The sequence below is a fragment of the Amblyraja radiata genome, chromosome 16 (genome assembly GCF_010909765.2).
Source record: "Amblyraja radiata isolate CabotCenter1 chromosome 16, sAmbRad1.1.pri, whole genome shotgun sequence".
NCBI lineage: Eukaryota > Metazoa > Chordata > Chondrichthyes > Rajiformes > Rajidae > Amblyraja > Amblyraja radiata.
In genome coordinates, this window is record NC_045971.1 from 1324194 (window position 1) to 1337069 (window position 12876).

The window sequence follows — 12876 nt, forward strand, 5'->3', positions numbered from 1 at the left end:
CCCAACTACACAAATCCCATTTGCCTGTGTGTGGCCCATATCTCTCTAAACATTATTTACTTATGAACCTGTCTAAGTGTGTTATGTAACCTTATGTAACAACGTTCCTCTCAGCAAGTTCTTCAATAGTTTAGACTTAAATGTAGGAAACATTTTTTTAAATTTGCAAGTAATATTCTAAAACATGGTGGCAATAGTTGGGAACACAAATATTTTGGACATCAAGAAGAAATCAATGGTCAGGTGGACGGGCAAAATGAAATTGTCCCATGAAGATTAAGCAATAGTATGTTGGGGTGAGCAAACTCGAAGCATTGGAAACTCAGAAAGCAGCAACATAATCAGTCTGAAGAAGGGTTTCGGCCCGAAACGTCGCCTATTTCCTTCGCTCCATAGATGCTGCTGCACCCGCTGAGTTTCTCCAGCATTTTTGTGTACCTTCGATCTTCCAGCATCTGCAGTTCCTTCTTGAACACAACAACATAATCAAGGAACACTCATGCCCTGGACATTCCCTCCTCTCCCATTGCTTGTTGGACAGACGATACAAAGCTTGAAAACACGTACCACCAGAATCAAGAACAGCTTTTTCATTGCTATTATCAGACTTTTGAATGGACCTTGCATTCCTGGTCTCCCAATGTATCTCGTTGCAGCCCTTGTGCTATTTTTATCTGCACTTTCATTATAGTTGTAACGCTATATTCTGCACTCTGTTCTGTGTTTTTGCACTACCTGTTATCGTGTATGACTTGATCATAATTATTTATTGATGATTTACAAAAGTTTTATTTTTGTGTTGCATGAGATGCAAGAATAATAAACCAATCCCAATATCAAATACTTGGATTGATCATAGAATAAGAAAACAGGCAGGTTCTATTGAGTTTGAAACATTTGGCCAGATTTAGAGTACCGTGCATTTCTGGTCATCATATTGCCGAAAGGAAGTGAAAGCACCATATGATGTGGAAGATATTTCCAAGTATGTTGGTAGACAAAGGGTGGCTCGGCTGGAATTGTTTTTTTTTTTGTAACTGTATCTAAGGGGAGGTGAAATTTAAGGCTTGGATAAGGTCAACAGAATGACCCACTTCCCTTAACTCTGAAGTCAGTAACCTGCTATGTTGAAAGAGGGGGGGGATTTTTCACTCAGATAACGAGGGAGGTAGAGACACTCAAATTAATTTTTGATGTAATATAACATGCAAAACTGCAGACTGAGAACTTGTTAGGATACTCCAGGGAGGCATGGATACAGTGCTGTCAATTTCTATTTGGTGTATTCATATACTATTTTAATTGCACTAAATAAATAAATACTGATGCATTGAATTGGTGCTCCATAGATGTGTGTTTTTGTCATAATTAGTGAAAAACATTGCTTTGTAATGTCATGGGCAAAGGCTCGGAAGTTTTAGTGCTTTTGTACTTTGTTCTGTTGTTGTTGAGGGCGGGGAAGGACGGGCGGTAGGGGGGGGGGGGGTGTGAGTGGAGGGAGAAAGACGGAGCTTACAAACAGCATGTCCTGACATGCTCAGTGAATGCCCAGTCTCTATGTGAGTTGTCACAAAACAAATCTTTGTATTGAATGGGCCTAGTTTTGTCTAATAGCCATGTTCCTGAGCAGGAATGTAGCTTTAACCTGCAGAGTTTTATTCTTAATGCCAAGTATTATGTATTCAAAGCTAATAGTTGTGGAATGACTGCTATATTTAGAGCAGAGTATTGTTGCTGAGATTCAATTTAATATAATTTATTGTCATTTGGACCCCTTGAGGTCCAAACGAAATGTCGTTTCTGCAGCCATACATTACAAACAAATAGACCCAAGACACAACATAATTTACATAAACATCCATCACATTGCTGTGATGGAAGGCCAAAAAAACTTATCTCTCCACTGCACTCTCCCGCCCGATGTCAGAGTCAAAGTCAAAGCCCCCGGCGGGTGATGGCGATTGTCCCGCGGCCATTAAAGCCACGCCGGGTGATGCAAGGTCGCGCACCGGGTCTTGGTGTTAGAGCCCCCGGCGTGCGCTCGCAGTCCCGCGGCCATTCCAAGCCGCGCGGGACGATGGTGTAAGGCCCCGCTCCAGGAGCTCTTCAACCCCGCAACTCGGGCGGAAGAAGTCGCCGTTTTGGAAGCCCCGAAAAGCGGTCTCCCTCCAGGGACCCGCGGGCTCCCGGTGTCACTGTCCGCCAAACCCGCAGTTGCAGCCACCGAATCTCAGGAGGTCGGGCCGCAGCAGCGTCCACCACCGCTCCAACCGCTCTGGACTCGGCCAGCTCCGCGACGGTGAGGTGAGTAGTCGGCACCACAGCCCCCGGTCTTCCTGTTGGAGGCCGCTCCTCGTTGCAGCCCCAACGACAACGGAGACCTGACAAAGAAAAGGTCGGGTCTCCTGTGCAGGGAGAGATTTAAAAGTTACCCCCTCCCCCCCACACCACCCCCACCCCCACCCCCCCACACACATACCCCAACAAAAAATAACAAAAACTTAATAAAAACATAGACATAAAATAATAAAAACGCAGATGGACTACAGAGGCCGCTGCTGACGAAAGTCGCGCCGCCCACCGATTCCAACACTTTGTGGATCAATGTAACTTTATTTTCTTGCAAGGTAAAAAAAACGCATGCCATGATTGAATGACATGCTGCTGTATTCACTTCGGGACTTCAAATTAAATTTTTTTTACACTATAAAGATTTCCCAATGTTCTGAACATTTCTTTCCTCCTGCCGATGACTAAGCTTTTTAAGTTATCATTGCAGGGATCTCTTGTTCAGTTGTGTTTTAAATTTTGTTCAAATATAATTTTGTTTGTTTTTGGTTCTAACTCTTTGCCAGAAATGTCAACATGTAATGCTGGTCAGAAAGATACCAGTGCTGTGTATTTTTAGCTAGTTTTCCAATGGTGTGTCCTATAGAAATAGGTTAACAGTTGTGACAGACATTCCACAAGTTTGTAAGGGGAGTAAGGCTGATTATGCTTTGACATTGCTGTTACTGCTTTTATTTTAGTTCTTGTTCTTTGTACATTATCCCTCTTAAACATTTGTGAATATATATGCATGTCTGTAAGCTGAACAGGCTGGGTCTAGAGACTGGATCAATACGGTAACATTTTTGCAACTAACAAATAAACTGAAATGAGACCTTGAGGGCCAGGCTGTGAATTGCTGAGCTGCATTTTTTTTCTGTTTGTCGTGCAACAGCTGAATGTATTTTTTCCAATAATTCTCACTCGTTTAACCTTGACGGGTGGATGAGGCAGTGATTCAGATTTGCCGTTGTTTCAAGGGAACAGTTTCAAGGATCAAACTAGCAGAACAGAAAAAGGCACACTCGTCTGTTTAGTTACAAATCAGTTTTATTGGCAAGAGAACAAAAGCAATACTTGTGTTGGGGTATGCGCGGGGTCTGTTTCACAGCAGCACATCTCTCTCCCTCTCCATCTCCCCCTCCCCCTCCCCGCCGCTGATTGCGACTCACCACTTGGGTGAACCCCTCTCATACATAAACTATAACTGACGCCTGCCTTTATACGAGTAAGAAATCCGCCGTTCAAATAACCGCCGGTAAGTCCTGGCCAATAGCGCTGCTCCAAATTCAAACTGTAACCAATGTCAAGGTACTGTATCTGAGGGAGGCCCCCCTCCCACCCCAACCCCCGGGAACAAAGCACTATCTGCAGCAGACTGACGCGTAAAGCAATACACAGCCCTACAGACTTGGTGCACAAATCAATACGCACAGCGCTATAGACTTGCCGCGCAAAGCAATACAAACAGCGCTGCCGGTTTGGCGCACAAAGGTTTGAACAGAGCGCTGTCGACTTAGTGTGTGGGAATTTAAACAAAGAGCTGTCGGCTGTAGCGATATGGGTTTAAATATAGCGGTACTGGCCACAGCTCTATGGGCTTTAAACAGCGCTGTGGCCACAGTGCTATGGGCCACAGACTGATCGGGCAAAATTCTCGTACAACAGCCGTTTACATAATGCCCACACGAAACTCTGGTTTTGTAACCTGTTGGATCACTGAATTAAACTCCTTTTGAAATAGTTGCTGTCACTACCTTGCTCCCATCCCCAGTTTTAAACCGATGCGTGGCAGCGAAATGCGAATGGAGCCTCAAGTCCATTTCTGTTCTCGTTGTTTGTATAGATTTTGTTTTTCACTTGTCATGTTCTAACACTAACCGTCTGTTTTCTAGATGTTCGCGAATAACGATGAAGCTGCGATAAACAAGAAACTCCCAAAGGAACTTTTACTCAGGTAAGAGCAACACAATTCAATCCAAGAAGAAACCCCTTTCCGGTACCATGTTGAGGCTGTTTATCAAAAAACATGACCTGATTTGCAAAGTCATTAGGTTGAAATGCTGTTGGTGGGCATTTAAAAAAAAATGCTGTTTAGAATTTGCGATCATGAAATGTTTAAGCCAAGATCTGAAAATAGATTTGCTCGTATTATGTTAAAACCCCAACTTATTCAAGCCATGAGTATTTAGTTTTTAACCTTGAACTTGGCCTTATGCTATTTTCTTTTTGTTATCCTACTTTCAGAACTTTGTCTCTTGAAGTTGATCTGGGGTTTTTGGTAAATTTCTGAAAATAGGCTGTGGGCCGAGGAGCTTTATTCTGCAGTTTCGTGACCCAAGTCACCAAACTACATGAAATTTTCACATATTGTGCAAAAAAATTTATATAAATCACCCCTGAAACTCGATATGAAGAAGACTTGCACATTTCTATTAAATTAGAGAAAAACCAGAAACATTTCGGGAATTTTTTAGTCCAATCAAAGCACGTTTAACATCTAGTTGTCTGCCAGTTGGCCAATCACGCGCTTTGTTTCAGGCTAGCACACAAAATGGCGCACTTTTTCCCGGTAAGTTTTCGCAGGCAGCTCCGAGATTAGCTGTTAAAGACTTATTACTCTACAACAGGCTGGCATTAGTGACAATGTTTAATTTACTGTGTTTTGGATACATATAGTTTAGGCCCTCAATTTCATGAATGAATGAAGTAAGTGAATGAATGAATGAATTTATTCACATTATAAAGGTGCAATTAAATTAATTAAACTCCATACAGATAGATTTTCATAAATTCAGACTTTAGATCTTACCTTTTAGTAGCAATGTTACAAAATTTTGAGATTTAAAAAATCAAGTCTGTAATTTATCCCATCAGATAAAGCATAAAAAGAAGTTTAATTTGACACCTAATTCACTTTCATATCTCATGTATTTAAAAAGTTATGGCCATTTTCATACTCGGAAATTAGTATCTTGTTCCCTATTGATTTTCTATGGACGTAACAAAAAAGCTGTGATCGTGGACAGTCAAAAGCCCATAACTTTCTTAAAAATTAAGAGAACTGAATGAAATTTTCAGTTATCATAGATTGAACCATTCTGAAACAAATATAAAATAATCTTACTTGGATGACCTGAAATTAAAGCATATAATTAGTTAGTTACCCAAGTGTAGCTAATTTCAAACTTCAATTACTAGATCTAAACATCTATCCATTTCTTAATAAATGATTAACATTTTTAAATAGCCTAAGTGTGCAAATAATATTCATAAATAATTCACAATAAAACATGGTTTTTAAATCTCATTTACATTAATTTATAGGCCAAATGGAAGGAATTTAGTGTTTAATTGCTGTAAATTAAAGTCTATTTTAAATCAGCTTGTGAGTGGGATCCTGTGAACGCGCTGGTTTAGAACGTTCACATTGCGCTAGATTTGTACCCTCAAATGCCCAGAAAAATACTGCGGGATATAATGTGGCCAAAATGAGCTACTCGCAATATTAAACTTTGTATAAAGGGATCTTAAGAAGCCCTTTTTAATGTAAAAATAAGCTACATACCTTCTGTGGTTTGCTCTATGGGACCCTGACGGCTGTCGGTGGTCGCGGGTTTAGAGATTGATTTTTAAACTACTATAACTATTATCCAAGGCCTTTAAAACTAATAATAGCTTTTGCGACGGGATCTTCCAGCGATTTTTCGTTAATAATTAACTAGGCTGAACATCTTCGATTTGAACAGCCTAGAGAAAATTGCGTTTTAAACCCGCCCCCTCTAAACGGCGCCAAAATCGCGCACACCCGCAGCGACAGATTTTCAGCGACGCTTCAGGTAGACTTTGCAACATACCTACTTTTAGTTAGAGTTAGTCCCTGGCTGTCTAAATCTTTGTGTTCCAGGACCTCAGCAGGGACTTTGCTTTCAAGGCTTTCTTGCACTTTAATCCACTTCGCAGCACTTTCTTCAGCCTTTTTAATGCTTTTCCCACTAAATACAATTACCTGCTGCAAGTTTCCACGGCATTTATTCCACAGAACAACAAATCGGAATCTTCAGTAAAACAGGCATCTGTGAAGCCCCCTCAGCCATTTTGTGTGCTAGCCTGAAGCAAAGCGCGTGATTGGCCAACTGGCAGACAACTCTAAATGTTAAATGTGCTTTGATTGGACTAAAAATTACCTGAAATGTTTCCGTTTTTTCTCTAATTTAATTAAAATGTGCAAGTCTTCTTCATATCGAGTTTCAGGGGTGATTTATATAATTTTCTTTACACAATATGTGAAAATTTCATGTAGTTTGGTGACTTGGGTCACGAAATCCCATTTCTAGACACATTTTTGATGCTCGGCCCACAGCCTAAAAGTATTGAACAAATTGTTTAAGCAGCTACTAAAAGTTACTGTTTGAAATTTAATAAATTGGTAAGTGAAAACTTGAACAAAAGCCAGCGACACTTATTTTAGGGCTTCATCTATAATTTTGATGCTTAATCTGTTTCGGTGGTAAAACATTATTAAATTGATTTAATTTTCAGGAGCCTATGTTTTGTCCCTTTTACACAGTAATTCCTTGATGATAGGCAGTCATAGAGTCGTACAGCATAGACACTGGCCCTTCAGCCCAACTTGCCCATGCCAACCAAGGATCCCCATCCATATTAGTCCCACCTGCCTGCATTTGGCCTTTATAATACCTCTAAACCTTTCCTATCCATGTACCTGTCCAAATGTATTTTTAAATGTTGTTATAGTTTCTGCCTTGACTAGCTCCTCTGGCAGCTCGTTCCAAATACCCACCATCCAATGTGTGAAAAAGTTGCCCCTCTGGTCCATATTAAAAGTTTATCTTTAATTACTTCAGCCATAAATAATTTTTTAGCAGATCTATCTTTTCCAGAATGGTAGAATAAGTAGAGATACTTTGTTTTTTAATTTAGATTTTTCCACATAGGAAAGGATGGCAAAGTACGAATTTAATACACATCTCAACTACCCCTTTGTAGTTTGCAGTTAATTTGCTTTTTGTGAACTACTGCATTCTGAGTGGTGTAGATTTTGTACAATTAGATTGCTTGGCCATCTCAGTGTCGAGTTGGGTCTGGAACTTCGACGCCCATTCCATGCAAGAATAGCATCTACATTAAAGTTCCTTTCATGGTCATTTATCTGTGCGACTTTGTACAAAGTGGCTTCTGTCACCTGGGATTGCTAATTGTGTGCCTCCCCACTGTGACATTTGATGAATGTTATGACAAAGGTGCTCCATTTAACCTCTGCATTGGAATTTGTTGTAATTCACTTAACATTGATTTTGTATTTTGAGTGATTGAAGAACAGTTTCTTTCTAATGCAACAAACAATCTGCTGAAGAAACTCAGTGGTTTGAACAGCAAATGTGTGGGAATGTGCCAATGTTTTGGGTTGAAACTCTTTATCAGGACTAAGAATGGAGAGAGAAGAGCCAGTGATAATGAGGAGAGGTGAGTGGTGAGACTGGGTCCAATGGGTGATTGGTGGACAGAGGAGTGAAGGATGACAGGTATATGGTGCTCGGTGTGGCAGGGTTGGAGTTGGGAGAATGAAGTAGACAAGGCTGGAGTAGCTGCACTTGATTCTTTGTTGGGCTGTTTGGCTCCCAGGATGGAAGAGGGAGAAGATAAGCAGACCAGTGAGTATGAAGGCAGTGGTCCCTGTGGAAGATGGAAAGGGGTGGGGAAGAGATGACGTGGCTGTTGGTGGGATCTCATTGCTGCTGGCAGAAATGCTTAAGGATGATATGCTGGCTGCAGAGGCTGGTGGGGTAAAAGGTGAGGACTAGGCAACTCTTCTGTTTGGAGGAAGATTGGGTGAAAGCAGAAGCTTCAGGAATGAAGCAAATACTGGAGAGGGCGCCATCAATCATTTTATCATAAACAATGGTAGATAGTTAGTTTTTTGAGATGGATCTAGAAAAGGAAAAGTGTCAGAAATGGCCCACGTGAATTTGCGAGATGTTGGCAGTCAGCAGCGAAGGTGGTAAACTTGATGTTTCCATGTGGATATGGGAAGGAAGTACCAATGCTATTATCAATGCAACATAGAGTTTGTGGAGGTTTGGAACAGGGATTGCTCCATGTAGCCAATGAAAATACGAGCATGGTTAGGGCTCATGCAGGTTCCCCTGGTTGCACCTTTGATTTGTAGGAAATGAGAGAAGTCAAAAGAGAAGTTGTTCAGGGAAAGAACAAGTTCATCCAAACGTGAGAATATTGGTGGTAGGGAATTGTTTGCTTTCAGGCATATGGGACTGGATCTGTAACAGTTTTAATCTTTTAACCATTGAAGTGCAGATAAATTTGTGGGCCTAAATTGACAAAATCTGCTTGAGATTGGGTAATCTTGAATACATCTGACACCGAGTTAAGTTGTGGTTGAAGTTCCGTTTCTGGAAGTGGAATCCAGCAGCACTTTATTCTGCTTTTTGTAACATTCTGTGCCACAGTCTTTAAAAAATGTATATCTTGATTTCAGAGCATTTTCTGTAATTCTGTGTAATGTTAGCAAAAATGATATGCCTTCAAAAGAACTGGAGGTTCTTTAAGAAAGATTTTGTGCAAAGTGTTGATTTGAGATTTACGAGATTATTTTTGATACTTTGTTTATTTCACTCCTAAGCCTTAGTGATATTGTCTGGGTGCTAATGTTGTAAATTCATTCTTGGATTTGATGTAATTTTGGCTTACGCTTGAGCACTTTAATTTTCTTGCTGTTGTTCTTTGGCCCATACTGAGGTTCTATTTGCTTAAAAAAAATATTTAGGGCTAGCCAAAGGACATTGGGATTGTTCCTCTGGCTTGACCACAACCAGATTTCAATTAATTAACCTTTAATTTTGATAGTGACTCACTGTAGGCATAATACAGCTCCTAGGAATGTTCAAATAGTAGTCAAAGGAATGACATGGTGGGAAAACATCTGTGACTTAATGGCACCTTTCTGCTTTTAATTATGACGTAGTAAGAAGTTGTAGGGATATTTATTTGCTTGGTGTTGATAGCGATTTGAGTCTATTTAAATCATGGCTTTTGTTTTGGGAAAGCCCAGACCTGGGAATTTAAAGGAACACAATCCAATCTGTTTATACGATTTTCTTCTAAAAAATATTCCTAGTCCTTCGCATTGCCAGTTACCGAAAATAATTTGGGCAGGAAACACAATTGAATTGAGCACCAGGTAATTAAAATACTCAAACATTGTTTTTAGCTGTGAGTGGAAATATATCAAGAAGTATTTTTGTGTAATCAAGAGCTATTGTGCTGTAGGCAGTTAGGAATGTACCTTGTGCTGGCATGAAAGCTTTGATCATAAACATGCCATTTATAAATAAGTTGGGCCATAAGTGTTGATGCAAGCGGAGTCGTCTGTCATTGTGGAGCAAACTCATGATTCGCCCAAGTTCACAGCTGTGATCTCTATTAGCTATTGTCAAAGGCTTATCTTCCATAATGCACACTCGTGGCTAACTCAATTGATGTTTGTCTATTCCAGATAAAAAATATAAGATGCACAGGCATGAGGCATGAAAAGTCTAATGAGAATACTATGATTTTTCAAAAACATTCCATTGAGACTTGTCCATAAACTTTGTGGACTGAAAGTTCATCACAATATACTCTCCAAATATAAAGTGCTATTTTCAATAGATTCCTTCCTGATCATCTGCCATTCATGTTTTTTATTTAAGAAGGAACTGCAGATGTTGGAAAATCGAAGGTAGACAAAAGTGCTGGAGAAACTCAGCGGGTGCAGCCTATTTCCTTCGCTCCATAGATGCTGTTGCACCCGCTGAGTTTCTCCAGCACTTTTGTCTACCTTCATGTTTTTTATTTGGTCTGTGGAAGAAAGTTTGTGAACGTTTGTATGAAGGATGCTGGTTAATGCGTTTCAGGACAAATAACCATGTTCCAGGACAAATTGATGAGTGGGTGGAGTAAACCTAGACTTATTTTTCTTTATGATTGAGAAGGCCTAATCTTGTATCCAAGTATTCTCATTAATTCTATTCTTCCACTTATTTCCCTGTAACCTATTCCACTCCACATTGGTACCAACTCCGCACTCGTTCTCTTGCTGCCTACCTGGACTGGGGGGGGGGGGGGGGGGGAGTTAAGTAGCTTCTCAATTTAACAGCAGGTCTTTGGGATGTGGGAGGAAATTGCAATAAATCAACATGACAACAGGAAGAATGCATAAACGCGGACAGCACCCAAGTTCAGGATATAGCTCAGGTTGCTGAAGCCACGGAGAGTGGTTTGTCAAAGTTTTTAATGCATAAGTAACTAGACGTCCCCCTTAGTTCATCTCCTCTATTTAGTTCAACTATTCTACCTGATTAGTCCATTTCATGTTTTGTATCTTTTTTTACATGTATTCTATTATCAAGGAATGGGCCGTGTAAGCATGGTCAGCATTTGTTGTTTACTCTTAGTTGTCCTTATGAAAGTGATGGTGAGCCACTTTCCTGAAACGCTAGATTCTTTCTAATGAAGGTAGGTGTGTTCAGTGTAATTAGGGAGGGCGATCTATATTTATCAGAGGTCCTTGGTGCCAAACCTGATCAAATGCTGCCCTAATAACTGCCCTTGAGTTCTAGTTAGTTATTTGGTCCAAATTTGGTTTAAGGTTGTGATGAGGTCCTAGCTAATTCTAAACTGAGCTCTGGTGAGCAGATTATCATTTATCTCTTCTATCTGTTGACAAGAATTGGGTGGCAATTGATCAGATTAGATTTGTTCCTTTTTTTGTGAACAGGACAGCGCTGGCTCATTTTCCACATTGTTGAAAGGATGCTACGGCCACAGATGTATTGGACGAGTGTGGCCAGAGAAGGGGCTTGTTCTGGAGTGGAAACGGCGACATGCACATTTTGCTTCCCCAGATATTGCATGACCTGCAGAGTTCTTCCAATCTGGTCTGGGGAGTCTGAAGAAGGGTTTCGGCCCGAAACGTCGCCTATTTCCTTCGCTCCATAGATGCTGCTGCACCCGCTGAGTTTCCCCAGCAATTTTGTGTACCCTGAGTTCTTCCAATGGTCTGTTTTGATTCCAGCATCTGCAGAGTTTTTTTGTCTTTAATGCTACAGTTGGAGTAATTAACGAGTCAAATAGCAGCTCTGGAGAACATGCATGGTGATATTTTGGGTCGGAACCCTTGTGTATTGGCACATTTGCTTTGCAATAACCAATGTTGGATGATAGTATCACATGGAATGAATTGAATAGTCTGAAAACTGACAATGATGAGAATGTGCAGAGAAAGCAAAGACGGAACGTCTATTCAACACCTCTGACTAAACATGGTTGCAAATGCTTCAGCCTTTAGCACTCGCATAATGGCTTCAGCCTTCATTGAGGCTGAGATGTTCGTAGAGCTGTCCCTCTTGTTACATATTTAATGGTCCATTATCATTTGCAGCTAGCTGTGTCAGAACGACAGCTTCGAACTGATTAATTGATCTTGACATTGCTTAGCTGTGTATTCTACATGCTGTCAGGACTGTTCAGCCATTAAAATGGAAAAGACCTAGGGATTGTTTATTGACATTTGCAGGATTTTTGAAGCTGAAGTTGAATTGTTTTTGACAAATCGTATGTTAAGAATAATTCTACGCAATTGCCTGTTTAATCTAGTTTTAAATAACCCTGCCCCTTCACCTACTTACTTCAACTCACTCAAGTTTATATAATCTAAGATGAAGCTGAATGCTGGAAGAACTCTATTGATCAAGGAATATCTGCTGAAAGGAATAGTTAATATTTCAGGGTGGTGACCTATAATCAATTGAATTCCCGAGGGAATATTACATTGTAGGAAATATTGTTATTTGAATGGATTTTGAATAGTTTTTTTTTTAAACATAGTGGGTCGGATGGATATTGAAGTTGACTGGACATTTTGTAAGAAGATCTCGTGATGTTTTGATCTTCATTCTTTCCCAGAGCTGCACTGTTCAGTATTCAGTGATACCGTTTTGTATTTGGAATATACTCCTGCATGCAAATTATCTGTCACGGTTGCACCTCTGGTCACAGTGGCTGATCTTGAAAATGATGAGCACGATAAATGGGACATTATGACAGTCGGGATAATATGATGAATGCAAGTTTTGTTTTCCTTTTGGCTATTCATAGCGCACAAATCTGTGTGAAAATTTGAAATATCCAGTGCTACTGAAGTATACAGAATTAAATAAGAAATAAATGAAAATCTGCTGAAGGAGATTTGAGTGTGATTTTGGGGTTGAAAATCATGGAAGAATTTGCTATATCATAAAATGTATTGCTGAGAAATTGGCTCTTTCGCATACCTTGTCTGTGCCAATCCCTTTGTTGATCGACACTAATTCCATTTTCCCACATTAGGACTTTATTTTTCTATGACTGTTTATTTAAATGCCTCTTACACAGTAATTGTATCTGATTCCTCAACCACTTCTGGCAATTTGTTACCAAAATCTACCTCTGTGTTTAACCCCCCTCAGAGCTACTTTAATTACGCAATTT

General features: G+C 40.2%; 1 protein-coding gene across 4 annotated transcripts in view; it reads left to right on the forward strand.

Annotated features, from left to right (window-relative positions):
- Positions 1-12876, forward strand: part of fbxl20 (F-box and leucine rich repeat protein 20) — a 108433-nt gene that overhangs the window by 44999 nt on the left and 50558 nt on the right. For all 4 annotated transcript variants that reach the window (XM_033034860.1, XM_033034858.1, XM_033034859.1 and 1 more), the window contains exon 2: positions 4224-4285. In XM_033034860.1, coding sequence (XP_032890751.1) covers positions 4224-4285 — 62 coding nt within the window. The remainder of the gene's footprint in view (positions 1-4223; positions 4286-12876) is intronic.